General features: G+C 31.8%; 2 protein-coding genes across 3 annotated transcripts; both read right to left on the minus strand.

Annotated features, from left to right (window-relative positions):
- Nucleotides 1-2,916: 2,916 nt before the first annotated feature.
- On the minus strand, nucleotides 2,917-4,544 carry LOC141720330 (uncharacterized). 2 transcript variants are annotated; one of them, XM_074522687.1, is made up of 3 exons: nucleotides 4,313-4,544; nucleotides 3,833-3,876; nucleotides 2,917-3,590 (listed from the first exon to the last, which is right to left on the minus strand). In XM_074522687.1, the coding sequence occupies exons 1-3, from the start codon at nucleotides 4,442-4,444 to the stop codon at nucleotides 3,125-3,127; spliced, it is 642 nt and encodes a 213-aa protein (XP_074378788.1). In that variant the 5' UTR covers nucleotides 4,445-4,544; the 3' UTR covers nucleotides 2,917-3,124. The 2 variants fall into 2 exon arrangements, with proteins under 2 accessions (XP_074378788.1, XP_074378787.1); XM_074522686.1 differs by having other exon boundaries at nucleotides 2,917-3,611.
- Nucleotides 4,545-7,217: 2,673 nt separating this feature from the next.
- LOC141720331 (protein EMSY-LIKE 3-like) lies at nucleotides 7,218-16,668 on the minus strand. Its single transcript, XM_074522688.1, has 10 exons — nucleotides 16,201-16,668; nucleotides 10,826-11,028; nucleotides 10,630-10,739; nucleotides 10,287-10,533; nucleotides 9,977-10,198; nucleotides 9,835-9,903; nucleotides 9,405-9,647; nucleotides 9,259-9,327; nucleotides 9,113-9,176; nucleotides 7,218-7,579 (listed from the first exon to the last, which is right to left on the minus strand). The coding sequence occupies exons 1-10, from the start codon at nucleotides 16,226-16,228 to the stop codon at nucleotides 7,539-7,541; spliced, it is 1,296 nt and encodes a 431-aa protein (XP_074378789.1). The 5' UTR covers nucleotides 16,229-16,668; the 3' UTR covers nucleotides 7,218-7,538.
- Between the last annotated feature and the right edge of the window lie 3,812 nt (nucleotides 16,669-20,480).

Genomic DNA, 20,480 nt, shown 5'->3' on the forward strand with positions numbered 1-20,480 from the left:
ATTTTAGATTAATGATATGAAGATTTGAGTCAATATAAGATACTTGGTTAGATTTAACTTTACGATATAATTATGTGTGATATTTTTTCATCGAGGACTTGTGATATTATTTTAAATCGTCCATGAATTATTTTAAATCGCCCATGACTTCTTAATTGGGATGCTCAATTTGTCACGTGTGCTAATACATACATAGTTGTTAAGTATGGCCGTGGATATATTGTAGTGCAAGACATTCCTGTACATAACAAGACTATATCATCTTGACAACCCTAAGGATAAGTTGTATGATAATTCCATTATATTATGTAATTGTATTTCTTAAGTCTGTATAAGTAGATTAGACTGGAGGATTTTTCTATGAACAGCCATCAAGCTAAGAAATAAACTCTGGAAGAAGATCAATCTTGATTATGCCTCAGAGGGAAGTGTAGAAGTTTGGAGTTCAATAATGTTGTTCTAGGAAAAATGTTCTAAGTTAGATATCGACAAGTCACAGATCAAGAAATATAGAGAGGTATGTTGAGAAATCTAAAATGGCTTGTAGAGAAGTCCAATAAGATATCGACAAGTTAATCTACATGTAAAGACCTGGAGATATCGGCAAGTCAAAAATTACATGTAGATAACTAGAAATATCGACAAGTCAAAATCTAAATGTAGAGAACTAGAGATATCGACAAGTTAAAATTATATGTAGAGAACTGGAGATGTCGACAAGTTAAAATCATATGTAGAGAACTAAAAGATATCGAAAATTTATTTCTACGTATAGAGAACTGAAGATCTCGACAAGTCAAAAACTTATGTAGAGAATTGAGATATCAATAAGTCATTGTAATTATTGATACGTGACATCTCTACACAACAAAAGAGATCTCGACAATTAACCTCATAATTCAGAATGCAGACAACTTGAAGATCCAAAATTATCAGTCAACAAACAATTCTATCATTGAATTGAAAAGCCTACAAATACAGTTTGAAGAATACAAGGTCATAAACCAAGATAAATTGGACAAACGAGGGTCACGGACGTAGTAGATTTTGCACAGATATGTTGCACTAGAAATGGAAATAGACAAATGAGTTTTAGAAAATGTGTTAATCTATTTTAGTGCAAGTTCTGTAAACCGTGCATGTTGATCTATAAAATATGTCAAGGGTTCTTTGTTTAGTAGTAGTAATTACATTTAGAAGATATTGTAATCTCTCGAGAGAAGTAGTTGAGTTCTTACTTTTAATAACACATATTTGTAGAATACAGGTCAAGTGAGATTTTGATAAAATTTCTTTTGTGATTAGATTAGACATTTGTCACTACAATTTCAACTAGCTGTATAGTTCCACAAGCCCTAAAACACTCGCATAAAAATCAAAAAACCATTATGTGTTGCACTTTATACCTAACATGTACACATATATAATTATTTGTACGCGTGGGTTATGTAATTTTTCTTGGTGCCCTATCTTATTTTATGTGATATTTTTAAATTGATGAGTTCGAGTTCTTTCCGGGTGTGAATAATTAATGCAGGGTGGCACGTAAAAAAATTCAAAAGACAAATATTTGTGAGTGGTATATTAAGTTTCGAAACTTTTTTTAGTTAGAATATTAAACAATAATAGATTAAGTTAAGTTATTGTTAAGAATATTAAAATTAGAATAAGAGCTTAGTTAAGAAAGTAGTATAGGACTTTTACCATCAGAATTCAATGATAATTATTATTGATAATAATATTGAGTTGTTTTGAATTTATCGTGCCCAATATGTTCTCAAATTCATAATTATCCCAAATTCAGCTGTATTCTCTATTCCCATCACAAAAGTTACTAATATTTAAAAATTGAGTTCACTATCAAAGTGATCATTTAAGTGAAATTCATATATTAATTTAATTATTAACTTTAACGGGATATTATTTGAGTCATCAAAGTTATAAAAAATATTAAACATATACATCTAATATGTATCTGACAAGTAAAATGAATCGTTTGTTGATTTATACACATTTTTCTTAAATGATAGATATATTATATAAAATACTAGAATCTACAAACTTTAATTTGGTTATAGTAGCATTCAAGAAAAATTTATAAAGCTCAATAAAATTATTTTTACTTCTCGAACATATTTTTAGAGGTATTTATTAATATTTATTATAAATTTAGTGAATCAAATGATATCACGTTAGGATGGTCAAAATTATATATGAATTCACTCGAGTGTATATCTTTTAAGTGTAATTATAATTTAAAATAAATAATAAATAAGTGAAAAATGCCTCTAAATATGTACTTAGATAAGTCATATGAGTAAATTTATAATTTTTTAATTAAGTGTTGCAATTATTAAAATACATATTGTGTATTTAAATTAAAAATATTTTGTACTCACCTAACTTAGATGAGTACATACTTAAGAACATTAGTCCCATTAAATAAATATTTACTCTGAGCGGAATCAACTTTCCCATATTATTTAGCCCACTTTTTAAATAAAAAAAGTACTCAAGTAAACAAACAATAAACCACAAACCTATCCGGATCACAGAGCAACTTCAACAGCAATTTCGAGAAACTCGAAACTCTTAAGTTTTTCTGGGTAAATACTATAATTAATATAATTAATAGACTCTTAACTATTTAAGAGAGAGAAAATTACTCTTTCTCAAACAATTCTCTTCAACTAATAATTTTATTCTTTCAACCAAATAAAAATGCTACATGGTAAAATCGAAGTGCGTAAACACATTATTTATTAATAAGAAAAGAACGAGGAAAAGTTAAGAGCTCCTTACAAGTGAGAAAGAGATTCTAAATTTTTTAGAATGAACTAAAAAATTGTTGGAGACCATTTTTATGCCAAAATCCTCAAATTTTAACTTAAAAATTATAAAGAGGAGTTGTTGGAGTTGCTCTAAATCATTCTAAATATAAAGTCATATTATCTTATATGCCAAATGTGGAGTGTACAAAGTCCACCCCACGCTAACAAACCAGAAAGAATACTACTACTACTAGTGGTACATATTTGCGTTGCAACTACACACGCTAGCTACCACACTCTCAAACGACTTGATAAAGAACACAATCTCGAAACTGCTGCTCCTTTTTTTTTTTTTACATCAATGATTTGAGTGACCTTGCTTTTATTCGCTTTCGAACTCCCTTTTTCCCATTCTCATCACCATCCTCAACCTCAATCCCCACCATATCATCCTCTTCTATGTCCTCGAAGATTTCGGAGTCCGGAAGAAGATGCATTGCGGTGACATCTTCACTTTTCTTGCTCAATTCTCGAGCAATTTTCCTCTTTCCCCACGTCGCACCAAACCCGTCATAATAGTACAAAGATTTGTACGGGTTGGATTCGGGTTTGGATTTTTTGGGCTGCTTAACATTGCTAGTAGTTTTCTTGGTAACTGGACGAATGTAGATTTGGAGGTGAAATCCTTGTTTAGCTTCTAGCCCACAAATCCAGTTTCCATTTTCATCAGTTTTCGAACAATAACTAATATTGATGGACTCTTTGTCTTGTTCCTCGTAGTCCACACATACATTTTTATCCCCGCCAGCCCAAAACTTACTGCCCACATTAATGTAAATGCTACAAAAATGTAATTATTACCCCAAAAAACACATGTACAGTATATCCGGCTAGTAAAGCAAAAAGCACGTATTACGACGGATAATTTAAGTACCTCTCCACTATTTTCCTAACAAACCCGGCCGCGTGAAAGTCAAAATATAAACAAAAGCCCTAGTATTAAATATCAAGATCTAAATTGTAAACCCACTTAAATTCAAAGAAATTAGTCGGCAGGTTACCTCTCTAAAGCCTTATTTTGCAACAAGCTCTCATTTTCTTGAACCTACATAAACATCATAAAGAAACATACAGTTATACAATCCTGGAACGAAAAATATTATTTTAACGAGTTTATATGTTATATCCACAAAAATATTACTATGTTGTATCCTTTATGTTGGGACAAAAAAAAATATTAAGGAAATTACTATTTTTTTTGACGAGTAGTTAATCGAGGTTCAAATATAAATATACTACTACTAAAAAACCGAAACAGAAAAGACTCACTAACCTAAAACATGTACATATTGTAATATTTGAGGTTTGTATGGAACAATACGAGATGGGCTCCAAACCCTAAAAAATATGAAGTACGATGTACAAAAAATGCAATAGCAATATTAGGAATAGTAACTAAAACGGGGGTGTCTCAGATCTGTATATATAGGGTGAAATATATATAAGTCAATAGTGTTAAAAGAGTGGAGAATAGAGCTGACCTGAAAAAATGGAGGTGCTACTGTAGCTGAAGCGGAGAAGGTAGTGGGGACGTCCCATGGAGATTGGTTGAGCTGACACAGCTGAGTTGCTGACTCGGATGGAACTCGGACGGTGTTTTTTCTGATTCTCATGATAGGTTTTGGTTAGTTTTTAGGGAAATGAAACCAGGTCGGGAGAGAGAAGAGAGAAAGAGAGGCAGAGAGAGAAGAAATACAGGAGGACAGAACGGTAATAATTAAGATCCAATTACCAAAACCCTTTTCCTTTTATATTCAACATTTTATGGTCTACCTAGTAAATGTCTTATAAATATAATAAAATATTGTGTCTAAATTATTTAAAATAAATTTGTTATACATCAAATTCAACAAAATATTTTAAATTTATATCTTATTACTAAAATAATAATATATTTGAATTATAATGAGGGAAAATAAATGATGAGAAGAGAGAGATCTGTGAAAAGGGAGATAAATAATTTTTTAATTGAAAATAAATGTTCTAATGTTTTAAGATATCACTAGTTGGAGTCCAAAATATCTCAAATTTTAATTTAAAACAAGTTTTTAGAACAATATTGGACTTACTCTAAATGGACTCGAAAATATTTTTAAACCATACATGTATAAGTTTCAGTTGAGAAATTCGTTATGTATGCAAGAATGATTTCAATAATTCTTTAAGAGCTCAATATTTGTGAATGGCTTTGAAAATTTTAACATTTCCTTGTAATTATCTCACTCCCGACTCTTTATTTAGTTTATAAGAGAGTTATATACATGATGTTGAAAATAAAGTATAATTTTATAATTTATTTTATTTTATTTTTGAATAAAAAATTAAATATCTAATTTTTATTCAAAAGTATAAAATTATAAATATAAGTTATAAAGTTATAGTTTATATACATTTTAAAATGTGTGTCAGCCTGGTAGACACTTTCTTCAAAATTTTAACAAATGGATTGGATAATGAGTGCTTAATATTAAACACAAATACAAAAATTGGAAGTTTTAATATAGAAATAAAATATTTAATATTAATATATATTTAGAACTGATTCATAAATACATAGATCAGTACTCTATGTACTAAAATAACTTCCAGTTTAAAAAGTGCATGACATTTTTTTCTATTTTTTATTTTAATTAGTAAGATTCACGAGACTCATTTTACATTTACTAGAAAACAAATAATCAAAAATCGACCCATCATATTTAAGAAAAATGATAATTTTTTCTCAAATACATAAGAGAGTACGGAGAACCCGAGAGGCCAAATATCAAACGTTTGGTTATGTAAATAAATAATATTATATGAGTCCATTTTTCCCATTTCAACTATTTCATTTCTTTGATCTTTTACCAACTTATGATAAAGGTTAGAAACACTTTGTTATCAGTATATGCAGAGAACTGGGATACCAAAAAATCAAGGGATGTTTCTTTGTGGAAAATTTTTTACTTTTTTATTTTATGTTTTAATCTAAAATTTTCTGAAATTTTCATTTCTAAGAAAATAGTCGAAAACTGAGAAAATGTCTTCCAAATATCAGTTTTCTATTTTCTTAAAAATATTAAATAAAATGACGAGATAATTTGAGTAAATATATAAAAGAGCAATTAATAAAAATTTTTAACGTTTCATAATTTAATTTTATATACATATTTCTTTAACATGTTTAAAATAACCTTTTTTAGATAAAATATAATTAAAGATGACAAATAAAATATGAATAGGTTGAATAATGAATCTTTATAATTATATGACCATAAATATATATACAACTTTGTAGCTTTTATTAGAAAATTCATTTATTAATTATATACAAAAAAATTGAAAATTTTTCTACAAAATAACTCTTAACTAAGTTTTAGTCCGAATTCTTTTATTTATTCATATAACATATAAGTTATTAATTATTATATATTTAAGTTCTCTCATATAACGTAGATAATAATATTAAAAAAATTATATAATTATTATTCTAATCAAACTAATAAAATAATTGTTAAATTAAACTATTTTGAATTTTTTTATTACAAATATGTATTATACTTTTTAATTTAAAATATGATATTATAGTGTTGAAAATTTATAAGCTCCATAAGTTAAGTTAGTAGTATATTAATTGTTTACTCTGCTAATTTTTTTTGTTAACTTTCTAAGTAAATTTATAAAATTGTTAATTAACTATAAAGTTAAAAATAATTAAAATATAAAAATATTTAGGTTTGGTAGGAATTTATCTTAGGTGTTTAACTATAGGCCTGTGTTTTTTTTATTTTTCTAGGTTTAGAAAACATCAAAATGTTGTTTTCTATACTTTTTTATAATTTGGAAAATAAGGAAAGCCGTATTTTCTATTTTTCCCGTTTTTTGTTTTGAAAATTTTACATTGGGACATGTTTTTTATTTTTCTAGTTTTCTTAGGAAATTTTTCTCGAAAACAGTTCAAGTAAACAGGCCCTAAATTATTTAGAGACATCATTTTTTTTTTGCGGAAATTTAGAGACATTATGTAAGCAAACATAAACACAAAAAACAGTATCATCAGAATATGAACCGAATGTATTCGATTCTGATTTATTACAGTGCACACCATTTTTTTTAGCTTAAATCCTCAAACATTTCAAGACCGGTTTAGTGACAATCGTGATTATTATCTTAATCAGTTAGTCCTGATTCTCGAATTTTATAATAATAGTTTTTGTCTTTCAATAAAATATAATACCAATATTTATATTATTATATTGATGCAGTACTAACACGCTCTTGTTACGAGTACATGTTAACGAACCAATATAATACCAATATTTCTAAAGTTAACTTCAAGATTTCACAATTTTTTATGCGCTCATTAGGAGCATGAGAAATTTTGGGTTCTCTTTATTGAAATGTTAGTATTGTGGGCACTGGGCACATTACTTCGCATATCCAGCGGAATATATATTTTACATAGGGTCCCTGGAGTCTTTCCCAGCATATTTTTTGGAGATTAATCTTGCACACACTAGCTTAACATGTATCATTATACATTGTATTGAAAGTGCAACAAACGATTTCTCAAATCATCTCTCGATGGACTATTCTATATTATAGATTACACAATACTTGGTACTAAAGTAAAGTAACCAATCAATCTACCATACCAAAGACATTTTACGCGAAGGTGCTTGATTCTTTACTATAAATATTGCTGTAAGCATCCTGATTTCATTGCTTTCACTGCACTTGCTGCATGTTCATGAAATAGCGGCCTTGATCTGTTGCAAACAAGATATCTGGTCAGAAGCTAATAGTTACATATTAGCATTTATGATGTCTGGCAATACTTCGTAGATGATACAAAATATATGCCGGTTTTCTTATCAGCGCATGAGAATAAAAGGCAAGGATAATCATTTGAAGTATGGTGTAAAACAGAGAAAGAATTACGAGAGAACTTATTCACATGTGGAATCACTAGCAATCCACAAATAAAACACTTCAGAAATATTAATCGGTAGAAATCAACAAATACATGTATCCTTACTTAGACCATGTCAAAAACTTGACAAAGAAACAAACTCCTATTCGATTAGAAGCTAGAACTTAACTATATACAAAGATACTCAATTACTTTGAAGTCAGAACCACAAATTACAATACCATCATCATCTTAAATCAATCATCTGCCAAAAAAAATGTGATGTCCAACAAATTGTTCATGCCAATTCAAAAACACCAACATGAAAAACCCTTTTGCTTAAGCTATGTTTTAGAGGTGTGCAACACTAATTATGACATGACCAATGTTACTAAACTAACCACAGGCCCACATCAGTAAGTCCACAATTCCAGCAAGAAGGTAATCGAGATACTTGGCATACACATCATTATACTCTTGAACATACAAATCATAATACTCTTTAGTGGAAACTCGCACATTATGTGTCTTCGCCTAGAAAGACACTAAATTTAAATTTTCCAACTGCATCACAAACATTAACTACTCCCTCCGTCCCACTGGATTCTTTACATACTTTTGTCTCATGCTTGGCACGCACTTTAAGGCTACTATAAAATATAGTTCTATAATTTTTTTTTAGAATTTTTTTTTCTGTATTAAAGTTTAAACATTATATTTTTATTTAAAAGAAAAAAAAATTAAAATTATTTAGGGAACCATGTTTTACGGGAGCCTTAAAATGTGTGCCGATTCCCCGTCCCCCAATGTAAACAACCCACCGGGACGGAGGGAGTATCATTTTAGAATAACAACAGTGAATCAAAAGACAAGCTTACTAAAATATTATTATTGGTAATATCTGATATTCCCTTGATTATCTTATCATGCCCACATAGGCACCCTCATAAGTTGCGATTAGTAGAACACAAGGTAGACATTGTTACTGGTCCAAAATTTGGTATGATGTCATGGATTCCATCCCAAAATAGAAGTAACAATTAGCATTTACCTTCAAACACATCAATTTTGCAATAGAAATTAGGATAATAGCACCACTGCCTTGAGTAGGGCTTGAAAGCATATTTTACCTCACGTATGTACAAATGTATTTTTTCTAGAAACTAGAATATATCTAATTTGAATATGCATAATGACTAACACGAACCTTTTAGAAGATTTTGACACAAACTGATTACCAGGTTAATTTTTAATGCCTATTTTTTTGGAAAATCTTTGGACAATCTTTAAGTAGTTGGTACAAAAAAATTTATGTTCAAGACGATTTGGTGCATTCTAGCATAAAAGCACTTGGCTGAGCAACAACAAGAACATTTGAGAGAAATTATACCAGTTTCACCGTCAGAAAAATTTGCAAGCCTCGTAATGGCGTCCATTAGTGCTTGTTCATGGTCCTGCACAAAATTAAATACCAGCTATCAAAACTAAAGATACAGAAAAAAAATTACCACCCAGAATGGGTTTTCTTTTTATAACCTTCAGAATTTTCTTTGCTTTTTCAATTTCAAAAGGGTCGATACGAGTGCCACCAAAGACTCTTTCTACCTGTTCAAATGCACCTAATGTTAGATTGGATATTAATATGTATTACAATACAGACCAGATCAGCTACTTTTACGAACCTCTTTTAAAAGAGAATCTGTATGCAATAACTGGAGATCGTTTAGGCCTTTCTTTTTTAAGTCAGTCTGTGAAGATGGATACTCCTCTCTGGACTGTACTTTTGGCAATCCCCTACCTCTACCTCTACCTGGAACAAGTTCACGCCCATCAGATCTATTCAACCCAATGCCTGATCCTTCATAACCCCCAAGGCGTGAAATCCCTGGGTCTTCATCCACCCATTGGATATCATCTGGAGAAATCTGCAAGACAGAAATAGAACGCATTGATTCACGATAGGGAACAATGTATGACTGGAGAATAATAGTACCTTAGTTCATTGTATTACAATGTTTAGATATATTTTTTTGCATCAATGTTTAAGTTCAAGGTAATTGTTTACTTGATTACATTATTCATCAGAGTTGTGAGGAAGGACATTATATCTACCTCATTCAGATTGACCCACTCCCAAGTCTCATGTGCAGTTCTCATGTCGTAAACAAGTGCATGTAGACCCTGAAAAAAATCCCAGATTAACTTAAAACACGACTAAACTAGAATCCATCTTCTGAAATTTCCTAAATCATACCTCGATATGATCATACTCAGTTATAACAGCTTCATAAAAATGGTTATCATCAGGCCACCTGGTCCTCACTTTCTTTCCAACCAATGGAGAAAAAGATGCACCTTCACCAGGTCCACTTGCAGCAACCCCAGAAAGGCTGCGAGCACCAAGTGCTCCTTTTGGAGTTGAACCAGGAGGTAGATATTGCACATTCATCGATGATGCTCCTGGTAATACATTTCCCTGTTTAATAGAAGAAAACATATGAAGGAGCAATTAAAAAATTAATAATAGAAGAACTAGGCTATTGGACTCGATGAAATTAACTTACACTTTTCTGTTTCTTTCCCTTAGTTCCAGTAATAGGTGCTTGTCTTGCAGCTGAAAATGATGGCTGGTTGGATGTAGGCATCGTTGGGTGAAAAGGAGACGGTCCACGAAAGGATTGAGAAGGTACAGACTGGTTTATTTTTTGTTTCTTACGAGATGCTAACACAGAAGGACTGGGTAATGGATCAGTAGTGGTTTGACCAGTTGTGAGCATCCCAGAATGAATCCCGCCTGCCTGTCTCCACTCCCTAATGCCATTTACCCATAGAATAATCATTAAATAAACCTCACTGAATCATGATTTGCAGAAAGCAATAAGACATTATTTTGTAAAACAAGTAAACCTTATTCTTCGGATAACACTATCTGCATTAACCTTGCCAAGAAGCTCCCTGTGCTCTTCATTTGATAATCTCAGTTCTTTTCTAAGCTCAGTGATTAAACTTTCTTTCTCCTGATAAAAAAGCATTTCATTCAGCAGACATTTAAATCTGATCCAGAAACTAGATGTTAGACTACATTTACGGGGCAAAAAATTACCCAAGTAATGGCATCAGCTTGTGCTTTAAAGGCTCTTAGAACTGAAATGTAAGCTTCTTGCTCAAGAACGTGAATTTGAGACTCCATATTAGTTTCACCATGCGCCCTAATAGAACTTAAGGCTCCAGATCTGCCATTGCCTGCAACACGCGCCCCTCTCGACATTCTATTTGGATGTGATGGTGGAAGATCATCATCAGCTCCTGATTGTTCAAAGAGAACATGAATTGATTGTGACAGGATCAGTTGACATCTCGCACATTATATAACCAAATAACTGAATGATACAAAATATTATTTGGGAGCATGACAGCTAAAATTTGTAATTTATCATAACTTGCGAAAACTTAAGGAATCTAGACTTGAAAATAATAGATTTAGCACATCAAAGTTAGATTATTTTGAGCTGTCAACAAAAGAAAATACATGGTTCTAAACGTTATTCACACCTAGGAAAATGTTTATCATATAGTAAAATATATTTAGCCTTCGACAAGAATTGAACATTGACCACACTACCACATAGTAACAGATTTTTCCGATAGGTTAAATGTTAATTTAATGGCTGATACACATTAGAAAAAGGCGTTTTCATGTGGTATAAGGGGACCTCTTTTCCAATTGTGGTTCATTGAGTCAAAATTGGTGTAAATGTAATATACGAGTCATTCTCATGGTGTTGACAGTATGCAAGAAGGCAAAAAAATAATGTATTAGCCAATGTCCCTTCATGCTGAGAATTCCTCTGGGGTCTTTTAACATTAAAATAAGCCTCATGTACAAAGGTAGGCCTCCAAAATTGCAAAAATGGGGGGGGGGGAAGTGAAAGAAGTGACAAAAAATATTTATACAAAACACAATTACAAAAACAGTTTTTCCTAGAAAGCGCCTCAAAAGAAGGTTGTAGCTCTTCCGACAAACTAATTTTAACAGAAATCATGCTCCCACAGGAGTCTATGGCTACCTATAAGATCCATATTAATCTATTAGAACCAGCTCAAACTAAACAGAAGCGTCCACCAACAGTGTGTAGATATATAATTTACAAAATGAATTTGACCACGAAGTATAGCTAACAATTCAACTCATCTCTGCTAAAGAAAAAACTTATCGCTTATCAGATGTCTCTTTCAAATGTAAATAGGTGTGCAAGAACACTTTAAACTCTAAAACATCGTATAATAGCATTTGTGTCTTCCATCTTAATGTTTACTCAGCAACCACATAATAACAATACAAAGCATGCAATTGGGTGATAAGACCATCCACATCAGCAGCCATATAAAATGTACTTTGCACTTTACATTAAAATCTATGTTGCATAAAAAAAGTTTTTGCTGATGGAAGTTCTAATATTAAAATTCATTTTGCAATCTTTACCATTATGTAGGCCATGTTCTATATACATCAGGATATGAATGTGATACAGACAACATGTAATTTTTTTAATTTCTGATGTGAAGAGTTTACAACTGAAGATAAACCTAAACTAGACCAAAGGCATGAAAACAATATTAGGTTTTCCTAAATATTCTTATAATCTAGGAAAGTTATACATCGGGATCAAGTTAGAAGAGAAGAGACAAGGAGTAATACAAATAAGACTATGCTTAGGGTCTCACATAGATGATAAAGCCTTTACACAGATCAATCTATCAAACTCTACTGGATCATTGGGAGTTAGGACTATAGAATACTAAGAAATTGTAAGACCCAGCAGACTTACAATTTGAAAAAAAAGCATATATTAAAATATAAGTAACCAGTGATACCTGCCTTAGTCTGTAATGACTCTAGTTGCCCACACTATTCATACTTCAAATGATAATACAAGTAGACTAATTTAGGCCTACAGTTGCAATCTATTCCTTAAACCTATAAAAGAGATCCAAATTTTGTCAACTAAATCTAGTTACATCCAGTGAAATCTTGCGCACTTGAGAAAGGGCTTAAATCTCAAAGTAGTCACTAAACTCAGGGTCATATATCAAAAAAACCATTCGAGTTATCGGAGACTCGATTGCACCACTCTAGTTAAGAGTAATGACAATCCCGTTAAATTTTAACTGTTGACCTAACGGAAAGCTGTTGACTTTGACATGTATATTTGATTTAATTAAATAAGGAGTATGTGGCACTGTAGCAATTGGCTTGAAAGAAAACCCGACGCGACGCGACATCCGAGGTAGAATGCCACCAAGAGAACCATTCAGATACCGTAAGATGCTACAGCCTGGAGATGTACGGTGGTGAGAGCGTGCATGAACTGACAAACTTGATTGACGGCATAGCAAATGTCAGGTCTGGTGAGAGGGAGTACCTGCCCTATTAAGTACGTCTAAGAAAGGAGATAGATAGTAGGTATGTCCTGGAAGCAAAATAGCTTCTTTTTAAGTATGTCATCGTAGCAAGATGGGCAGGCTAGCCAATTATAGGTACCCATCACTAGGAAGATAGAGAATCTTTCTTTCACTACAGTCCGAGGGGATTATATCCCTAAAGGCTTTCTAAAAAGGGTAGCGAACGAGCTGGCTGGTGCTGTTAGCCCTGGGCTGGTGTGTCTATGCAAAAGAAGAAAAAGCTACCTATGGGCGGTTGCTGCTCTCGGGATAGGGAGTTTGAGTCAGCAAAGTCAGTCGGTTAACAGAAGTATAGAATTCCGAGCTAGGCGATCATGTGCTATCGGTGTCCGGCATTATCCTGGGAGAATAGAGAATCTGAGCTCTCGTTCCAAGCTGTGGCCAGTGTGGATGGTGGCATAAAAGAATCACCTAAAATCATCCTCTCAGAAGCAAGTATCGTCAAAGTTCCAGTTAGAGGTTTTCCAGGTGATCCTAATTTATTCTGCATGCCTATAAGCAATCATTATATCTCCCATCCGTGTGTATGCATGTGTTTTCTTTAATGAATGTACCTGGACATGGTGTGATTCACCTTTCTGCTTGGTTCAAAGTATTATCATAGAATCTTAATAAATTTTATCCCCTGGAAAGGATTTGATACAGTTGAGTTCACAACTACTGCTGCTACCAATACATTGTCTGAAAATAGTGCGTAGTGGTATAGGTTGGGGTCTTCTAGTTTTTCCTAATTTGGGAAGTGCCTTTCAGAAGTATTCAATGTGAAGTACTCCATTGTAAGGCGCAGTGGGAGACAGTGAAGACCTTTGGGAAGCGTTTTTGTGTAAGGCGCAGTGGGAGACAATGAAGACCTTTGGGAAGCGTTTTTGCAGTTAGGTGTGTCAAAAACCAGAGAGAGAGAGAGAGAGAGAGAGAGAGAGAGAGAGAGAGATCAGATTGAATTAGGACATAGGAAAACCTTGCACTACTCATGAAAGTAGAGATACACTTTCTTAATTCCCTGGATTTGACACACAAAGTAATTTGTTTATATGATTTTGCACTCGTAGCTGTATCAAACAACAGATTCAAAGAGTTCAAGTCTTTAACTCGTTGGGAAATCTCCCATTAATCTTGCACATCCGTGCATATCATTCGAAAGTTTGTTTTATAAATCAGCTATTTAGTTTCTATTTATTTATACACTATACTATCAATATGTGTTATATTTACAAATATCTATATAATTCAAATATGTTAAGAATGTAAAAAAAGTTCAAGCATGCTTCTTGATAACACAACCAAATGAAATTATAAATTCTAAATCTACGGTTGACTGACTTGCACTCATAAAATGCATCAAATTTCTTATAAATGAACTGATAGTAAAAGTGTAAAACATATACTTCACACAAATATCTGAGAGGAAGTCACACCAGTAGGTGGTATCAACAACACTGTTTGACACGGTAGCAAAAAAGTCTGAATAAAATTCTAAACTTTCAGTGTGTATGTAAATACACAAGCATTATAGCTTCTGATTGGTCCAATATTTCCACATCTTATGGATGAAAATTCCCAACACTTGCCTTGCCTTGAACATTATTATTTTAGTCTATTACAAAGTCTTCAGACACATTTTATATTTCCATAGGCCTTAGCTTTTGCAAATGTTTGCATTTTTTCCTGCTTATTACCCTTGTTTCTTTATACTTCATAAATCATCCTACTCCATACACTCGGTTGATTCTTAGTCTTTCTTCTAAACATCTCCCGCACAATGCGTGCTAATCTCTTTAAATCTCACCAACATGTGTTAAACTCCATCAGTTTTAAGAGAAAAAAGTATTGCTTGTCGGATGTCTCTTTCAAGTGTAAATAGGTGTGCACGAACACTTTAAACTCTAAAACATCGTATTGTAGCATTTTATGTCTTCCACCTTCATGTTTAGTCAGCTACCACATATAAACAATACAAAAGCACACAATTGAATGATAAGAACATCCGCATCAGTAGCCATATAAAATGTACTTTGTACTTTACCTTAAAATCACTTTTGCACAGAAAAAGTTTTTGCTGATAGAAGTTCCAATATTAGAATTCATTATACAATCTTTCCTACTATGTAGGCCATGTTCTATAAACATCAGGATATGATACAGATAACGTGTACTTTTTTTAAACTTCTGATGTGAAGAGGTTACAACTAAAGATAATCCTCAATTAAACTAGACGGAAGGCATGAAAACAATATTACATGGGAGTTGGGACTATAGAACACTAATAAATTGTAAGACTTAACAGGCATTATAATTTAAAGACAAGGTATTTTGAAATATCAGTAACCAGAGATACCTGCCGTAGGCTATAATGACCCTAATTGTCTACACAATTCATACTTAAAATGGAATACAAGTTAACTAATTTAGGCCTCACATGCAATCTATTACTTATACCTAAAAAAGAGATCCTAATTAGTTCTAGTCCCATCCATTAATGGTGTTTCCCAGGCTCCTTTTTCTTTAACTTCTAATGGTCCTCGGGTCAATTTGACAGGAGTCACGGAGTCACTCAAACCTTCATATTAGGATCATTTATAAAAAATATGACAATACTAATTGCATCATATGTCCTCACGGAAACCAGAGTACGAAACAAGGGAACATTTCAACAAACAGTAACGAATCAGAAGTTCGTATCAAGAATTATCTTTACAATGTTTGTCCTACGGTCAAGGCAAAACATTGGTCAAAAACTCAAACCTACAAACTTCTGTGCTAATAACTATGGTGTTTCTTAGTTAACTTCGCTCAAATGAAAAATAAGATACAAAACTTTTCAAGAATCTCAATCTCTATTGCAAATTAAAGTATAAAAACCCTACAAATCAAGATGAGCCCATGATTTCTTAACTAAAATTAAACAAGATTGAAGAAAACAAACACAAACCCAACTGATTAAACTCACTCAAAACACCAAGAAAACAAGTAAAACCAAATAAAGATGAAAAAATTAAGGGAATTAACAAAACTCACCACTGTTATCAAAAGGCACATACTCCATCTTGCAATTCTTCAACAATCAAACAGAAATATAGGGTTTTAAAATAGGATTTAGTTGAAATCAGCTTCTTTATTTAACATACACACAGTATATATGTGGAGTGGTTGAAGAATCGAGGATCGAGTAGAGGTGCGAAAAAGAATGTGAAGCGGATTTGAAATTGGATTTTAGCGCTTTTAAAGCCCCTCTCCCTCTTGCTCCATTTCTGGTTTTCAGTTTTACGGGGTGCGAGTATCCGGGCCGGGCTGGGAGCGGCCTGGACCCGGAAATAACAGACACTCACCGAACCAGCACGTTAATTAAATGAATCGTGCCGGGCTGGGCTTGAACTGATAGAAGGAAAACCGTACCCAACACTGAACTCGTGAGTGTACAGTGCGGGCCGTGGGTTGTACTGTGAGCTCGTTCAACGAGCTGTGCGGGCCGCGGGCTCTTGACTTGCTTGTTATTGTTTTTTCTTCTTACAGCCTACTCATGTGCACTCTACTATGTAAAAGTCATGTGAGCTGTGAATGTGATGTCCAAGAAGTCAAGCAGAGAGAAACTATAAATAGAGTTTAATTGCTTGTATTTTTTTAATAGAAAATTCGTGTATTAAAGATGTATAATAAATATTTTTTACTATATAAAATTCGAAATTAGTATATTAATGTTTATTAAAATATAATTAATAAAATGTAACACTATTTTCAATTATGTTACATAATTTATTCGAAATATTATAATTGTAATCAATTAATTTTATTATTTTAATTTTTTGGTTAAAAGGAGTACAGTAACTCTTATAAATTTTATTAATTTAAAAAAAATTCAAATGATGTGAGAGGACTCCTAATATTATTTATAAAAAAAATATAAATGTAAAATTAGTAAAGGAATTTACAATCATCAATTAGAAAAAACGAATTTACAAAACGAATAAACAATATACTATAATAAACGAATAAATAAGTACATAACATTTCTCCTAATATATAGAGAAAAAAGCTTTGTATAAATACACACACAATAACACAAATCTATCTATATACGTATAAAACCTTTTAATTATTCGAGAGTTTACCTCAATCCTCAAATTACCATGGCCTCAAATTAACAAACCCAGAGGCCAAAATTAACAATCAAAAATAAAACCAGAGTCCAGAAGCCAGAACTAGAAGCCGCCGTATATATACAATAAAAAACACACAAAATCTACTAAACTACAGTGCGGGCTCGTGCGGGCTGTGCGAGTTGCCTGGTCCGTGCGGGCTTGGCTTCGTGCGGACTCGTGCGGGCTCGTGCGGTCCCGGGTTATTAAAATGAAATTCGTACTCGGTTCGTACAGTTTAACGAGTTGGGCGGGTTTAAACCGCCCCGGTTCGGTCCGAATTTTCTCCGATTTCGATACGAGTCGGTCCCGAATAAGCGGTTCGAACCCGCCCATTTGGCCGGCTCTAGGTGTGAGTTATGGTTTTTATGCCTTTTTAGTATTTTTGTCGTTCGCATTTTACAATTCACATAAACTCCGATTATAATTGACATAATTAGCGTGTAGCAATTTCTTTTTTGTTCTTAATCTTTTAATCATGGGTTTTTGTGCAATATATTTTATTTTATTTTCAATTTAAAATCCATATATTATATAATTTAAGGGTTAAATATCAAGTAGGTCACTTATTGCATCCAAATATATCAAGTGAGTCACTGATTACAAAACTGACTCAAATGAGTCACTTATTTAAAAATTTGTGTCAAAAATATCATTATATCGTTAATCGAAATTCTTAAAAGTATTATATATTGAGTTTCACACATTTTTTATGAATGATATTACATCCAAATAAAAGGTTCCGAGTTCTACTATTTTAGATAATATTGTTAGATTTTTAAAATTATATCAACTATTTATTTTTAATTTTTTGATTATTTTATTTGATTTAAATAAAAATAAAATAGTAGATAAATTTTAAAAAAATTACAAATATTATCTAAAATAATAGAACTCATAATCTTTCATTTGGATGTAATATCATTTATAAAAAATGTGTGAAACTCAATATATAATATTTTTAAGAATTTTGACTAACGATAGAGTTATATTTTTGATACAAATTTTTAAATGAGTGACTCATTTGAATCAGTTTTGTAATTAATGACTCACTTGATACATTTGGATGCAATAAGTGACCTACTTGATATTTAACCCTATAATTTAAAATTTTATGAGGCACAAGTTCATTTCCTTATTTTTAAATTTTCTCATATTCATGAATTAAAGTTATTAATTAAAGTTATTAATTAATGTAATTTGTAATTTACATTTTAATTTTGTTGAAAAAAATTATAACATATAATATATAATTTAACAAACACATTATGAACTTATAAATAACTTGTACGTAAATATATTCAAACACCTAATTAACTTATAAGTTACGATATTAATATCACTTATATGTCACTTTTTGACTTTAAATTATAAGTTACATTTTTTAAGAACCACAAACGGGCCCTAACTAACCACGAGTTTTCGTTCATATTCGTGTTTCCGAATTTTAAAAAGGAACAAAATTAAGTGGTGAATGGTTTCTACTTCAAATTTTTTTATTCCAAAAATGGGATGAAATTAACTTACATCCTAATTAGTTACTTCCTTACCTTTAAAAAACACGGGAGCAAAGTATAAATTTTGATCATGGTCGTGGTTATGCAATTGAGGTATCTTTAATTTTTGATATATTGTTTACAGTATTTGTTATTTTTTTTGTCATTTTAAATTATGTTATGATGAACATCCTTAAATTTTATCATGTTTTCCTAAGATAATGATTGATGAAAGAATAACCAAAAAACACTACTTTTCAGCTCCAACTGCCCAAAATGCTGATTGACGGTACACAAAGCCCACTGAATAAGCATTCAACACATGCTTATTTTATTTTTTATTTTAAAAATAAACAATACGCATTCCGAGAATGTGTATTCCTTTTTTTTAGGGATTCACATTTTGAGAATGTGTATTCACTACAAGACAAATATGAATACTCATTCTCAAAATGCGTATTCTTTTTTAATTTTGAAAAAATTGAACACGCATCTAGATGCGTTTTTAATGGGTATTTTGGGCGAAACAACCCGCAAATCAGCATTTTGGGCATTTGTCCACAAATGGTGCCTATTTTGATTTTTTTTACCCATGATTGATTCGCATTCTTCTCGATTTTCCTTTTTTTGCACCCAACACAAGATTTTAAAATTAATTTAGAGATTGAATTAAGTATAGAAAAATAGAGTTCGTAATCTTTGTTATAGTTACAACAAATTCAATCTTTTTGATAAATTCGTCGAACACCTTATAATCTATAATTTTTTTAAGAACATATAATATTAAGTAAAAACTCATGTTTTAGAAAGCCATCAAGGTTCATACAAAGCTGGATATTAATAAAAAACAATCGGCTTACGTCTATTAGAACTGCTAGAAGTTAAGCTTCACTTAAGGCTTAATAACACAAAATCTATATTGCAATGGAGTGAGAAAAAGCAAAAACGATTAGTACCATAATTCATTTGAACGTTACATGAAACTTCTGAACTTTAGTCTATATCTCCTATTGGTGGGTCGCCAACAAAAAGAATCGCATTAAAGCTGATAGATATATGGGGAGCACTCACTTGACCTCATCCTAGCATGTTGATTTGGTCTACAAGGCTCACTGCAACACCAAAATGAACCGAGTTAAAGACTTCAAATGACATGGCAACATCGACAAAATGGGGATGATCAAGGCCAAGAACCATGTACCAATCAAGAAGTTCTTCAAGAGCCCCAATTAGCTATCAAAGGTATATAATATGTCCCAAGTTTCCATGCCAATTTCTAGGAAACACGCAAAATGGGTGTGTGTTGGATATATATATGAGATAAGGCAAAAAAAACATTTGTCCCTGAGAAACATATCGATTTGAGAAGCAATTTCAAACACTGTAGTTGCGGGCAACTGTATAAAATTCCTTATAGTCCTGAAACACTAACGTTATTCGATTACATCATGGTAATCTTCATTTTTTGTTCTCAAAGACGATTTTAATTACCCACAAATGATTGATTAAAGACGTGAGCTGAGAGATTACTCCACCTGTGGTATGCTTAAACTTGTTGTTCTTATTTCTTATACGTTTTCATTTTCCGTTGGAGTAAATAAATGTCGTGAACATAAATATGCAAAGTACCATGATGGGATGGTATCTAATGGAAGTCATTCATAAC

This window comes from Apium graveolens, chromosome 4, assembly GCF_009905375.1.
Source record: "Apium graveolens cultivar Ventura chromosome 4, ASM990537v1, whole genome shotgun sequence".
NCBI classification, from domain to species: domain Eukaryota; kingdom Viridiplantae; phylum Streptophyta; class Magnoliopsida; order Apiales; family Apiaceae; genus Apium; species Apium graveolens.

Coding starts and splice junctions, on each gene's coding strand:
- LOC141720330 (XM_074522686.1), bottom strand. CDS start 4,444: ATGAGAATCAGAAAAAACACCGTCCGAGTTCCATCCGAGTCAGCAACT. Junction 3,877..4,312: donor TAGCACCTCCATTTTTTCAG/GTCAGCTCTATT, acceptor ATGTTTATGTAG/GTTCAAGAAAATGAGAGCTT. Junction 3,612..3,832: donor CAAAATAAGGCTTTAGAGAG/GTAACCTGCCGA, acceptor ACATTTTTGTAG/CATTTACATTAATGTGGGCA.
- LOC141720331 (XM_074522688.1), bottom strand. CDS start 16,228: ATGGAGTATGTGCCTTTTGATAACAGTG. Junction 11,029..16,200: donor TGTGCCTTTTGATAACAGTG/GTGAGTTTTGTT, acceptor TTGAACAATCAG/GAGCTGATGATGATCTTCCA. Junction 9,177..9,258: donor AAGCAAAGAAAATTCTGAAG/GTTATAAAAAGA, acceptor AATTTTGTGCAG/GACCATGAACAAGCACTAAT.